At 44.1% G+C, this 15341-nt stretch overlaps 1 protein-coding gene across 2 annotated transcripts in view; it reads right to left on the reverse strand.

The window, feature by feature from the left end:
- IGF1R (insulin like growth factor 1 receptor) overlaps positions 1 to 15021 on the reverse strand; it is a 170099-nt gene extending 155078 nt beyond the window's left edge. The window contains exon 1 of one of the 2 annotated variants that reach the window (XM_039722726.1): positions 14858 to 15021. In XM_039722726.1, the coding sequence (XP_039578660.1) occupies positions 14858 to 14951 (94 nt within the window). In that variant the 5' untranslated portion in view covers positions 14952 to 15021. The remainder of the gene's footprint in view (positions 1 to 14857) is intronic. The other variant, XM_039722727.1, reaches the window with a different exon arrangement.
- Positions 15022 to 15341: the final 320 nt, after the last annotated feature.

Raw genomic sequence — 15341 nt, forward strand, 5'->3', positions numbered from 1 at the left:
GAGGATACAAAGCACCACTTCCTAATGCGTTCTACTCTGTCAGCACAACAGGCTTCTTGTCATTTCAAAGGGAAACTGGTCATATTGATTTTTCCAAAACACAAGTATTATAAAAATATTATCCACTTAATTGGTCTTAACAAAGTGCTCTTGTAGTGGGCACATCAACAGAGATCCTACAAAACAAGATATAAGGTGTCAAGGTGTGGCTGTAAGTATTTGAAGATGCTCTGCAAGCGGCAGCATTGAGAACTGCCAAGATCGCTCCTCATAAAGCTTCTTGCAGCTCCTCTAAACCTCAGTTCGACTGAGAGGTGTCTTTAAAGTGTGGCAGCTCTTACTCCTGAATTCACAACACCCTGAACAAACATCATACTTTGCTGAAAACCAGTGTCCTTTCCACGCCTCACCAAATTTCAACCATGCAACTCAGTGCTCCATGTTTGCTCAACTTTTTTCTGGAGGAAAGGAAAGTTCTTTACACCCTCTCAGAGCAATTTATTCCTCTCGTTGTTCCCTTGCAAAAGCCAGACCAACTGAATCAGCTCCTCTGACTGAAAACCGCACACCCTGCCTGTCAGGAAGCCGGCAGGATTTTTTTTTTCCTGTTTTGTTTACAAATTCAAAAACTGAGCTGTTCACAGACAGGAGGGTCAGCCATCCCTTTTTCCCCCACTCTCAGTTTTCGACAATCCTAATTATGGCAACATTGAGGAAAACTTGTAAATGCTTTCCAAGGAAAAGCATTTCTTCTTCTCTTGGTTCTTTATTTCTTTTTTAACACAGTATATCAGAATGTACAGCCAAGACAAGTTACAGTGGTTCAAAGACCATCTGAAAAGTTAGGCAGAACACAGGCTGTTACCTCCCCTTTGAAAATACCCCTTCAGAAAGATTCTTTAAAATCTGAATTTTCTGAGGGATGCACCAGAAGAGCATCCTCCCACCTCCTCTTAGTCCTCCAGGGAACTAAACTAAGTTCTCTTTTCCTGAAGTGATAATTCAAGGCTTCTTTATAGCCTGCTTCCAGTATAACTCAGAACAGTGTACATCCTCCCTTTAATTTCTTCCAACAAATCCCCTTTCAGCAGAATTTACTCTCACATATGCAACGTGGGCAGAGTCTAGTAATGTGACTTAATAGTTCCTAACCAAAGGAAGAAAAGGTTCTGCTAAGAGTAAGTTCTAGGAAGGAAAAAAGACAAATTTTAAATCTTACCTGCACATAACCACAGTGTTTCTAATTAGTATCTGTCAAAAGAGCATTTCCATCACAAGAAAAGAACAAAGCTGCAGAATGACAGACGATTTGCCATCCATCAAAAGGTAATTACAAACAACAACAGACACACAAAATGTTCTGTGTCCCACCCCACTGCTGCCCCTGCATCCCTCCTGTGCCACTGTGCCTTGCTGCAGAGGAGCAGGGCACTGCCACAGCAGCAGCACTGGGAGCACTGGGATTTCGGGGGAGAATGAATGGTCTGAGCCAAGCAACAGGAACACAGGCCAGTTAGAAAGAACTCCAGTACCGAGGAGACTCATGCAAACTTTAATCTTCAGCTTCTATCATTAGCCACTTCAGACACCTCTTCCCCCCAGCTGGCTGCGGGGCGAGCGTGTTGGAGTGTGCGGACTGTCATTGCTGGGAGGTAACTCAGCCCATCACACACACACCTGCTCCCGCTGCACTCCCCTGTGCCGGCACCGGGGCAGCGCTGAGGTACTGCAGAGACAGTCACTTCCACATTCCACCCTCGAACTCCCCTCCAAGAAGTGATCAGTCACTCTCAGCTTTCACACTTCAGTAATTTTGGAATCAACAGGAAATGGAGATCAATTGTGATTTTACTAACTCAATAGTGACTCATCATTCAACTCCCCGTAGCCTTTGAATTCATCTGTGAAGAGACGTGATAGCGAGGCCAAATTAAAAATAGCAAATCTGGCTCACTCACAATTAACACTCACTTGTCCATCAGATTTTCCCCGGATTGCGAAATTTTTGGGATTGCGACATTCTGACGGTTTTGCGTCAGATCCCGAACGCACTCACAATTTGTCTTTCTCATTTCAACCAAGAAAAATAATCAATGGCAAATTTTATTATACCAACCAACTGTACCACACCCTCTAACATCCATCCATCGCTCAATTTGAACACGTTTAAATAAGAGTTAACTCTGCCCATCAGTGTCCCCAGCTACTGACAACAAATCTTCTATTCTTCGTATTATGAAAACACTCTCAAATCATTAATTTCTTTCTGCTTACACAACCTTCAAGCCAAAGAAAAAAACCCCACATTTGCATGAAATCGAAAGTCAATAAAAAACAATTATTTCATTTACAAAAATAGAAAATCATTTTATATAAACCACTTAAATGCATTCTTCTAAAAATAAACTTAATTACAAATCTAACATGAAATTGTAACAGCATATATTAGGGCAAATGCCTACTGTAATTTAAATAAAATAAAAATAGTAAGCATATAATTTACACCCAAAAAAAAGCTGGGACTGGCGAATTTGCTGTTCAGCGCTCTCTTGGAGCCACCCTTTGATGCAATGCTCAGAGAGCTTTTACCTTCAACAGCTACTTCTGCAGTGCCTCATTTCAGGTTACTCCAACAGTTCACTCTTAATCCCAAATTAAAAAGGACTCCCTGCATAGAAACCTGGGAAGCAGTCAGTGGGCAAGATCTATGAACTCTAAACTTTTGAGAAACAATGAAAAACTATTTTCTCTGTTTATTTTATTTTAATCATGCCTCTCCTTCACACTTGGAGTTTTAATTAAGTCTCAAAACCCAGATCTTCTGCATTTCAATTAAAATTCCATTTTCCATCCAAATAAAAAAATAACACAAATGAGAAGTAATCTACCAGAAAATACATCATTTGCCATTTTGTCACTTAAAAATGTGAAAATTAAGGATCTGAGCCAATGCATCCAAGGCATCTAATTATTTACATGAATTTGTAGAAACACATTGCTATTCACTAGCAAAAAGGTCTGTACTTTCAAAAATGGTTGTTTGTGAATCAGAGTTCTAACAGCTCAGTCATTAAAAAAATCCAACTAAAAATATGCAAAATGAGATTAAAACTGTGTATTCCGAGCGAGCTCTTCCTGCTTGCTGTTGTAAGTCACTATGAAAACCATTTACTTCATCTCAAGAAAAGGAAAAAGAATACATACTAGTAGTGCTCTGAGGCCTTCATACTAAGGAAGAAATAAACATTGAAGGACAAATTGGACCAAAATTCACAACATTTTCGCCAGAAGGCTGCAAAGCCACACAATCCCATCCCCCTGGCCTCTCACAGAGCACCTCCATGAGAACAGAGGGGAATGCACACAACCAGGGTGTGCAGACATCCCAAATGGAGCATCCCTCCCTCCCCCTGCAAAAATCAGGAAACATGACATGGGAATTACATCCTCAGCCCCTCTGCTCTGCCCTTCTCCCCATGAAAACAGGATTCACCTCCTCCCATGCCAGCAGCTCTGGGAGAAGCTGCAAGGGCACTGAACACAAACTGGAGGCACGAGACACTGGGAGCAGGGACAGTCATGCTGAGCTCAGAGCAGCGTTTTGGTCCTGCACTGAACAAGGGCTGTGGCCACACGTGCAACAAGCAGGAAACACTGAAGAGCTGCACATTTCTGTGAGCAGCTGCTCCTGAAGGAACAGAAATCCTACGGAAGGAACGGAGAGCATCCCAGCACATCCTCGCTGCGAGGCCGAGCCACGCTCAACCCGCCTCAACTCTTGTTTCATTCTTGCTGCACATGACACCAGGTAATGTTCACAGCTGCCTGTGAAGACCTGGGTGTATTTTTAGTGTAATATACTATTCTCCTCATCAGTCAGCTGATGCCAACACCCCCATCCTCACACTTCTGTTCAGAGTACAGTCATAGAACGCCTGGCAAGGAGCAGCTTCCCAGTGAAAGTGCTGTCACCTGGATGACAGAGCCACACGAGCATCCCAAGTCATGTCCCTGCTGCAGAAACTAAGCCTTTAACCACCCCCCAAGGGCAGCACTTTCTGTATTTTACAAATGGGGAGGGAAATACAGACACCTGGAGGAGGAATACAATTTCTTCAATACTGGCAGCTCTTGAAGCACGAGATGTGATCACTCCTTATTTTAGCATGCATGACTACCAATGCTCACACAAATTATCTAGTTCCTTTTAAAATCCTGTATTTAAAATTACAGTATTTAACTTGAGGCTTTTCTATCCAACTAGTGGATGGATAAAGGTGAATGCACTGGTAGCAACATCTTGCTATGCTTTATTTGCTCTTCGTTAAAAGGAAGACCCTTGCCTTGAATTTATACTTTTCAAAACAGTATTTAAACAAAATCAAATCTGGAAAGAAAAACAAATGTGAACACAACTATGCAGCATTATGATACAGCATCTGATTCCCACATTGCAACTCTCTTTCCCTTCAACACTGCAATGTATTACAGACAAATTTAAAAATAAAGTCACTGATATCAACTACAAAGACACCAAGAAAATCCTCAGACAGTGCTGGCTTAGCCAGTGGAATGTGTAATTCTTGTCTACATACTATCACTTTCTTTCATGAAAAATACTGGAAATATCTTTTTGCCAGGTTAACCAACTCTGACTTCAATCTCGCTGACATTTCTTAAGTACAGCTGAATAATTCCATTCATATGCAAATGGTACAATAAATCGTGAGTAGCAGCATTTGCAGCTCCGTCACAGAGATGAGCATTTACTCTCCCCAAATTTCATCCACAGTGATGCACCCAAAATAATATCAGGCCCTAAAGGTACAGCCCCAGCGATTTACAGAAGGAATATTTTCAGCCTTGATGTTGGATGGGGTTTTTTTTTCACTTTGTGGGGTATTTTTAAATATTAAGGAGATGAAAGAATCGAGAACTGAGATTGCATCTGTTACCATCACAATTTAACCACAGTCCATGTATTTATACAGTGGAATCTCCAAAATAACACTGCATCTGTTAAGATGACAGTGATTTTCCATGGGCTGCGCTGTGCTGTAGCGGAGTTACTCTAAAGCTGTCGCTTTTGAAGTGCTGATTTCGATCCACCCCAAATTCTTTCTGTAATCTTCCTCAAACGTGTTGAATTATAAAGCTGTTGTGTTCCTCACTGTGGCTTGGGAACAACAAAACCCTCATACATCTCATCAGTGGGCATTTGGCACTGCAGCCTCACAGCTAATGCAACATGTTTATTTAAACAATGAACTACCCAAAGAGCTGCACAGCCCGTGTACAAACAGATGTGTGTTCCATGTGTGCTCTGCTGCAGCCCAGAACCTCCAGCACACACACTCCACTGCACTTCTCTGCCTGATTCCTGCAGGACAACAACTGCACTGACTTGGAAGGGCCTTTGCTCCTTCACTGGCCATTCAGAACCACAACCCAGCCAGGAATATCTAAGCTTGAATCTTAAAAGAGACTCTCACACCAGAATATGAACATTCAATATGTATGTCATGCCTCTTGTTGGGACAGTATAAGTGAAAATATTTGTACACGTAGTCAGTCTACTCCAATGTGACAAAAATATAAACATTTTATTAGCAGTCACGCAAAAAACGAAACAAACAAACCTTCAGTCACTCCCAGGCAGGACCCTGGCAGGCTCAAGTCAGTCTCTAACCAAGCCAAGTCTCAAGTTTGAAGTAACAAACTTGTTTTTCTTACACCCCAATGCTACTCTTCTCTACAGGGACAACTGCAGAGACCCCAGCTCCACCAAAGGCGTAGCTGCAGGGAAAACAACATCACTTAATAACACAAATCCTCCACATCCAAGGTGCACAAGCAACAGGACTAACAACAGACTCTTTGACTTTCTGCATCCTCCTGCACATCCAAGTGGTCACATATCCTGTTTGTCTTCAGTTTCCCCCAGCCTCCCATCTCTCCGGCGTGAGGAAGAGGAGGAAAGTGCACAGAGTAACAGTAACTTACCTGTATCTCTGAACACAGGTGGATATTCACTCATTCCATACATCACAGGACACACAGTGTTTGCAAGGGACCAATAATTGACATCCATCTCACAAACAAACAACATGACAAAAGCTTCAGCCACAATGAACTGAAAGATGATGTTAACTGCAAGCAGTACAGCATCACAAGCTGCTTCATCCTGCTGGGGTTCAGAACAACCAGAGAGAAGCAACAGCTGATCCAGTAGTGGAAGTCAGGCTCCATCACAATTCCAGTGGGCTCCCCCTTCTATCCAAACCAATCCATGCTATGTAAGTCCAGCAGTATTCTGGAGAACAAACCAAATCCCCAGAGGGACACACTGAATTGACTAAGGAAGACAACAACTGATCTACACACCAAAAATCCCAAAAAAGAGAAAAAAAGAACACAATAAAACTAATTCCTGCCCTGGCAGAGCACAGAGACACGGCAAACAAGGAACTTCCATTGCCATTTCAACCCTTCACACTTCAGCCAGGTGTTACTCCGAGGTCAGCTGCCCGTTCCTACCGTGCAGGGCTGGCTCCTCACTCCCTGCCCAACACGAACAGAGTGCACTCTGCAAACCTTTCAAGCCTGCTCTCACACAGACATACCAAGGGGATGTGAGAAGAGCAGCAGGGGAGTAAAAAGTACTACTTGTAGAAGGTCAAAATGTGGAGACAACTCCAAACTGAAGCCAATGGAAATAATAAGGAAAGCAGCCCAGCGAGATCCAGGATAAAACCCTTCCCTGCAAGCACAAGCCAATTCTCTTGTAAGAAGTTGGTTATAGACAGTTTCCAGGGGCAGCTGTCACCAGATCTTTCTCCAAAATGCTGTATCCCTTTGACTAAGGCTTAAGATTTGAACTATCCCTGTCTACAAGAAGACCTTCCACTTTCAGAAAATCCTGCAATCATTTTTATGGCTGCTCTATCACACATCATTATGAGGGCTTTTTCCCCTATCCCATAAACTCCTTTGGGACCTGGCTTCTCAATATGATGAGCTGCCTGTCTACAGAATCATGAAAATCAGCACTGAGTCAATTTATGTTTGGGGAAGCTGTTTCTGCATCCAAGAGACCTGGAATTCTCTTTCCCCACCAAAAACGCTCTCCAAACACAAAGGCTCAGCTCTTGCAAACTTCTCCTGGAAGATTTCTCAAGCTGAGTACCACGATCCATATGCAAATCAGACACCAGGTCCCACTAAGTACAAGCACCTTGCTAGAACAGCTCTTACAAACCCACAGCAATGCTAACAGGGAAGAGTAAATAAAACAAAGCGATGCCACCCTAACCTCAGCAACACACAGCAATCAGCAGACCCTTTCAACTGCTGCGCTTAAACTTTTCAGCCCATAAACGCTCTGCCTGTTTCAGCAGAAATGCGTCTGTAACTAAAAACAAAGCGAGCACCTTGGTCCTCCCTGCAGCTTCGTCTCATCTGTCTTACACAAGAACTGCCACTACACCACAGTTTGAAGATAATGATGTACTCTCGCTTCAGAATCACACACTCAGCTGCAGTTACCTACTGTATTCCAGTAGTAACAAATGGGAGAGATACTTCAAAGAGCACATTATCCCAGCTCTAATTTATGCATGCTCCCTCTTACCATCAAGCCATTTATTTTAAACCTGTCAGATATACTTGTAACATAGCATCATGAATAATTTAAAAAGTAATCTGTATAAACCAAGTTTATAAACTTAACAGCAGGTACAGTACCTTTCATTCAAGCAGACTGCTCTCTGATAAAGTACAAGGGATCTTTGACTACTTCAGCATGTATTCATTTCATGCATTCTGAACTTCAAAAAATTCTTCTTTCCTGCCTCCAATCAAACCCTCTGCTATTTGAACAGTATTGTGTAAGGAGCTCACTTAAATGAGTAGTGTAGTAATTTGCAAATTGTTCATATTAAAGGAAAAAACTACAAAGCTGCTGGAAACAGTCAGTAAAAATGACCCATCACCAATTCAACAGCAGGGGATAACCACTTGTGTAAAGTTTGCCTCCATCATTAAAACCTCTTAATATTTCCTGCATCTGCCTGATATTGTCACTTTCAGACACCGCTCCCAGCACAGGCAGAAGGGATGTTCAACAAAGAACTCCAAAAAAAGCCCACCTGTTAAGAGAAAGTGTTTTGATCAGTTGATGCTCACACTTCCAAGTAAACAGAGCTATCTTTACAGCATGTAATGGCACCAATAAGGGGCTGGAGATAACATTCCCTGACCGGTCACAGAGCCATTGCAGCAACGTGTGCCTCGCTGGCAGCACAGGCAAACAAACTCATTCGGCCAGGGGAATGCCCCAAACACACCTCCACAAACCAAAGCAGGGCACACACACCGCACTTACAAACTGTGGTGGTAAAGCACATACACGAGCAGCACAACTGTTTCCTGCTTTAAAAGATTTATTTGTATCATGGACACTTTTTTTAAAGTCAACAATGAAACAGTCTTAAAAATCAACCCGGTCAGCACTTTAGTGACAGCGGGAATTACTGTTCTAAATTATTATTATTAAAATTACTTTGTGCTGTGTCAAAAGTGTGCATTTGGTATTCTACCCAATTATTTACTAGTGGATTGGTCCTCAAAAGGAATAAACTTAGTACTTTATTGGGGCACAAGATCCATTTTCCTCAGATAGGTCAAAGAAAACAGTCTCATTGAAAAAAATTCTCTGGGAAGTTGCTGAAATATACAAATGTTTGTTTCTGCTCATACCATCAAGTTTACCAAGAAAGAAACAGACTAACTGGAAATGTACATTCCAAAACAAACAAAAAAATACAATTCTGTTACATTAAAGCTCAGGAGTCATATGCAAATCAATCTGTAAATAAAGAAACAACAACTTTGCTTTTCAGCACATTTTAAACAATCTTGTGCCACAACAGCAACTTCCTGAGGATATCAACACTGAAGAAGTTAATTGGTGTCTTGCAAGATATCCTAAGGGAACGGTTCATGTTTTGCATTTGCAAAGGTTAGAAAGCAAAACTTTCAGCGATAAGGGTGAGTTAAACCTTCACAACACACTTAGGTTTGCCAAAATGCATCTCCTTAATTAATTAATAAGTCAAACTGTTATCAAACTTAATGAGCAAAACCAACAAGTCCTGTCCAAAGGAACCAGAATCTATCTTTGAGCTTGAGGACTCGGTACAGCTGTTTGCAGAGCACAGGAACATATGAATGAACACTGTGTGCTGCTGATCATTTGCCTGTCCTCAAAGTTTCACTCAGACAGTTCTGGACACAAAAAAAGACAAATACAGTACTCCAGAAATCAGTCCAGATTGTACCTGTCATGACTTGGCTAACAGGGAAAAAAAGCAGCCCAAAAAAACCACACACAAGACAGGCTGGCTAACAACCACCAATGTGTCTTCATCTACTGCTGTTTGTTGAGTTCTGCTTTTGTACAAAAAAAAAAAAAGTGAAACTATTCTTTTTTAAGTGGCTTTCATAAATCATAAAAACTAATCCAACTAACCTACACAAAGAAGCTGTCTATACAATTTACAGTGATAGAAAAATTATACATGTCAAATAGATCAAAATACTAAAACAGTATTTCTACCTTTCAAACACATCACTGCATTCTCAAAGTCTTTCTGCACATAAACTCTTAAAAGCAGCACGTTCCATTAGCACCAAAGCCCAGAAACCTTAAAAGCTCAGCTCTGTCAGGAAGATCCAAATTAAACTGCAACTACAAATCTGCAACAACTTTAATTATGAGACTCCCAAGACAATTAGTTAAACTGCAGCTTTTTTTTTAAATTTAGCATCCACAATAGTTTTCAATAATAAACTGCAGTTTACCCATTCCTATGTACGCAATCACATATAAATAAAAAACAGCTGCTACTTGATAACATCCGAAAGCATTTCCAAATGTGAAAGCTTTACACTGAGATGCAAGTAAGAATGTATTTAATTTCATAAACCAAAGTTCCAGGAATTTTTTTCAGTTGCCATCCACTTTTCAAGTTCAATAATGCCCATGAAGTTCATTAATTTAACTACAGATAATTCAGATAAATACATTAACTTCTTGAAAATAATTTAATTCATCACATTTTGTAAGTTATGAACTTTAGAGCCATTAGAGATGATGAGCTAGATAAGTTGTTTGCTGTGTGGGATCACAAAGTTAACATCCAGTGTGAGAAAAACAGGTTTCCTGCATGGGTTATTGCCTCTCTCTCTCCCTCTCTCTCTCAAAGTTCAGGACCATAAACAAACTTCTCTACAATGAAGTTTGCGGTAGCTCACAATTCACACAGGTGGAATATACACACAATATAATTAATCATTTAACAAAACTGCCTCTTCTGCTCTCACTGAGATAATCGTTCCAGTGATCACTGGTAAAATCTACCTCAGAGTAAAAAGAAAACAGAAATTACTGGGGAAGAGAAAAGGCATTAGTTAAACATGAACTGAAATTATCCTTTAAAGCTAATAGTTTCAGCCCTGAAATGGATTTTAATTTTAAATGTTAGATGCTCAAAAAAAATTCTCCTCCAAGAGCTCCTTAGTAAATTGCCAGTTTAGCAGAAAATTAAACAGGATTTGAAACAACTTTTCCCATGGTAACACATACTGATAGAAATTAATTATTTACCAATGAAGAAAGATTCAAAAATCATCACGTGGATGCTCTTTAACATTAGATTTCGTGCGTATCTTTCGAGATGAAAACAATTTCAGCATCACTGGCGTGTGCTTTAGCTATACCCTAGAATTAGTTTGGAGGAAAAACACGTCAGGGAAAAGCTGACATGAAAATTAACACAGTAGTTGATCATATCTGAGCAATTTCCCTATTAAACCAAATAAATGATGTCTTCTGTTTTGCTGAAGTCAATCTAATTGATCTGTCTTCTTGCTCTCGGCAGCCCCTTCCTTCCCTCACTTCTCAGAACATAAAAACTAAGTTAAATTTTCTTCACTTTACACACACAAAACCCCCCAGTGCTGGTTCAACACTGAAACTTCCAACACACCCTTTTTCCACACCCATCCCTCTGCTTCCTCACGTTTAACACATTTTGCCTGATATTAGCTAAGTCCCTTCCATTTCCTAACCCTCTCAGTTTCTGACTCACACAAGCCTTTGCTCCAGTTCTGGTTTGCAAACCAGGAGTCCAACCCAACACAATGAAAAAAAGGTCCAAGTAGTGCCTGGCTCACCCTCCCTGCCCCGGACTCCAGGCACCATCACTCCCTGCACACTTCCCTCCTCTCCCCTTTGTGCTGAACCCCCCTGACGCCAACTCCTCACTGGCTCTGGCATTTTCTACTCACAGCCCAAATTACAGCAGGAATTATCCAACTCCCGGTTACCACCATTCCCTAACCACTGGGCGTACAGGACAATGCTGATGCAAAAGCGAGGTGTGTGTAACGCAGACACTCAGCAGGTCATGAGGGCTTTACCAAGCAACCTGGGAGAGAGATTAGGCATCAGCATGAGCTACTGCTCATTATCAGAAACACAACATCCAGCCTGGATAGACAAACAGAAGCTCGGCGCTGACATGAGCGGACCCATCAAGATATCCATCAATCTGAAGTATTATCACACCTAAAACTATTATTTTCCTTCTAAGTGTTTAACCCGTTCCCTCCTAGACATTCCCTCTGTAAATACACTGAAAATCAAACCACCCATCATGCTGTAGGGAGAAAAAGAAGAAAACACACCGTGTTTATGCCTCATCCTAAACCCACCCCCAGCATCAAACAGCCTCCAACAGTTGTAGAATTACACATCAAACGCACGGGTACAGCACCACAAACTCTAGCTTAATGAAAGGTCTTCTCATTTCCATTTTTGTGCCGTTCTAACACAATCTCAGGGAATTCTCAGCATTTTTTAATGACTTTTTCTGAATCAGAAGCTCTCCACTGAAGCTACCTGCATTTTAAAGAGGTTTCTGTCACATAACTACACACACATTTTATATAATTTAGCATTAAAGGGATGGGTCTCTCCCCTCCAGTTGTAACTCCTTTGTATTCCTATTTAGGAATGCCTTGCTTGTTTGACCGAAAATGGAAGTGCCTTTTAGCTATGACACAGTATATATGAAAAACAAATAAAAATTAAGATTAATCTTCCTTCCACTATTGTGGGGAGAGAGAAGAATATGAAGAGATGTAAAACATCTGCTCTGGAGATCATTTTTCCCCCTAACAGCAAAATTCTTTCAGCAATAACTCGTGAAAACAAAGGCTATTAAACTGTAAACTACAAAGACAATCGATTAGAGGCAGTATTCAGCTAAGACAAGTTTTTCAGCATATCTTCCCTTATTTAAATGCCTGGATCTTCTTCAGAAGATATTTCATTCGGGATGCTCATTTTAGGTAAGTGGTAACCACAAACACTTCAGAGGACTAGAACCTAAAATCCTAACATATTCTTCCTGCATTACTTCATTGCCAGAGCTGGGTGAGCATTTTTATTTCAAGGTACTTTGTACCAGGTAAGACAAGGAAAACAATTCTAAGTGTGTATCCTAGCAGTTTAAGAATGCACCAAATCTCCTCCTCCTCCTGCTCTGTTTCTCCACGCTACTGGATCCTTTGTAAGCCCTTCCCTGAAGAAGGGCACGGGGGTTTTGTTTTTAAACTTAAAGATTAATCTCCCCTCTTGAAAACAGCTCTAGCCAAAAAGTTCAACTCATGGAAGTAAGACTGCAGCTCTCCAGCCCTGGCTGGCCCAAAAGCCTAAGCTGGGCCTTCATTTGAAAGGAGTTAACAGGCATTTACTGCCTAACGAAACATAATTATTACTCAACATGCATTACAGGCTCCGTCTATGTGCTTCTTGCTCACTTATCTTTTTTTGTGTGCTTAGCCTCACTGCCAGTGCATCCAAAGAACTTCCCTTTCTTTTCAATCTGAAACCACTTCTTTCAGAAAGCCCTCCTGCCTCCTAAATTCTTTCCCTTTACATTTAAAATGGAGAAATTTGATCTCCTCGTTCCTTCCCTCCAACAATGCGTATCTTTCCGAAAGGGAGAGGCACACAACAACAGCTCCAGGAGGGTACTGAAAAACACACGGCAGAAGAAATTAAAGCATCAGGATGCAGTACAGGAACATCCCTGTTTCTGCAGACGCTGAAGGAGAGGGAGCACTGTTTAAAATGGTCGGGCTCCAAGGCACATTTACCATCTCCCCGTCCACAGAGATACTCCAGGAAACAAGGGAAGGCTAATTTCATGCAAGAGATCCTCAATCCAGCGTGAGCCCGACATACCAGGAGAAAACCGATCAGCCCCGGGATTAATCCGGCGATGATTGCAGTGTAATCAATGGCAGCGCAGCCCTCCCTGCCCCCTCGATTCCCCCTGCGCCCGAGAGGGGCGGGCACTGCAACACAATCACAGGTTGGAAAGGCACGAAAACAAAGTCGGGGCTCCGGCAGCTCCCGAGCGAGGCGGGCGGCCGCGGGGATGGGCTGGGGATCGCGGCAGCAGGAGGGAGCGGGGCCCGCACCCCGATCCACGTTCTCCCGGTGTTCCCGGTGTTCCCGGGGAAGCGGCTCGCGCGCTGCTCCAGCCTCGGCGCTGGGTGCGCCACGGCCGCTCAGGAAAATGCATCACCCCTAAGATCGCAGCGCGTTCGGCCATCAAACCTTTCTATTTAACCACAAACGTAAGGCGTCAAAGTGTGAATTAATTTTTTATTTTTTTTTAATTAACGGCAGCCTGTGACCTTTAGATTGCGGGATGCCGCCGTAATTCCGCACCCCGCGCACAGCGAGTGAAACCCCTCCTCGGCGGTAAAGCGGCAATAAAAGGCAAGGCGTTCATTTCCAGGAATTCCTCACTCACTACGGCAGGTTATTGCATACAGCCTCTAAATATTGACAGAGATCAAGCTCCTTCCATGCGGGGAAAGCGAGCGGCGTCCTTCCCAGCCTGCGAGTGTTTACTACGCAGCTCGCAGCCCTGGCTGCGGCGTCTGAGCGCTGCCCCGCGCTCGGGGGGGACACAAAGGAGGGGCACGGCCCCCTCCGCCGGGCTCGGGGCTGCGGTGCTGCCGACCCGTGTGTACAACCAGGCAGCCGCCTCCCGGGAAGGAAGGCGGGCACGGCAGGGAGGGAGACGCGCGGCCCCGGGTTGTTAAACGTGCTCGAGGAGCAGACGCGTAACAGGAGGAAAACACGCAGAGCCCCGCGGGCAGGGGCGAGACCCGCTCGGCGCCGCGGCGGGAAACGGCGCGAGCCCCGGGAGCCCCCCTCACAGCCACGGGCAGGGAGCCCCTCACACGGACCCCGGTACGAACGGGGAGCCCTCACAACCCCCCCCAAGGACAGGGAGCTCCTCGCACACAGCTCAGCCACGCAGGGAAGCCCCTCACGCACACACACACACGGTGAGGGAGCCCCTCGCACAGGGAACCCCCTCACATACACGGGGAACCCCTTCGCACACACAGGGAACCCCTCCGGCAGCCCCCTCGCACACACAGGGAGCCCCTCACACACACACCCAAACACAGGGAGCCCCTCACGCATCCACACACGCAGGGAGGCCCCCCCATCACCAGCCCACTCACACACATTCATACAGGGACCCCCCCTCACATACGCGCACAACACCCACATAAACACACACACACACACGCGCACATTAACAGAATAACATTCCCCCCACACACAAACACAGGGACCCCCTCACGCCCCCCAAACACACAGAGGCAGCCGCCGCCCTCGCCCCCCTCCCCGGCAGCCCCTCACTCGGGGGCTCCCTCACGGCGGGGTCCCTCGCCGCACCCCCCGGGCACGCACTGTACTCACTTTCCCCATTTGTTGGCCACAGACAAAGTGCGGCGAAGACGAGCAGGAACCCCCAGACGACGGCGAGGGACCCTCCTCCAGCGCCAGACTTCATTCCTCTTTCTTTAATTGGACAAAATCCCCCTTTCCGAAAACAAAACAAAGCAAAAAGAAGTCCAAAATTGTTCGCTTTCTTTCCTCTCGCCGTCCTCTAAAAATAACGAGCGGCGGAGGAGCAGCGGGGCAGGGTAAATAAATCCACGTTGCCTCAAGAAATGAAGGAAAAAAAAAAAAAAAAAAACCACGACCCTTCGGAGCGGCAAACCGGAGGGTTGTTGAGGTCCCTGGGTGTTGATCTTCCGGAGCAACCACACCAAAAATACACAGATATTCACGATGTATTAACGGCAACAACAACAAGGCATGGAAGCCCCGGGGCGACGCTGTCTCCGGGGCGGCGGGGCGGGCTCGGGGCGGCGGGCGGGGGGCGCCGCCGTCTCCCCTC

Source organism: Passer montanus, unplaced genomic scaffold (genome assembly GCF_014805655.1).
Source record: "Passer montanus isolate IOZ18808 unplaced genomic scaffold, ASM1480565v1 scaffold5, whole genome shotgun sequence".
NCBI lineage: Eukaryota > Metazoa > Chordata > Aves > Passeriformes > Passeridae > Passer > Passer montanus.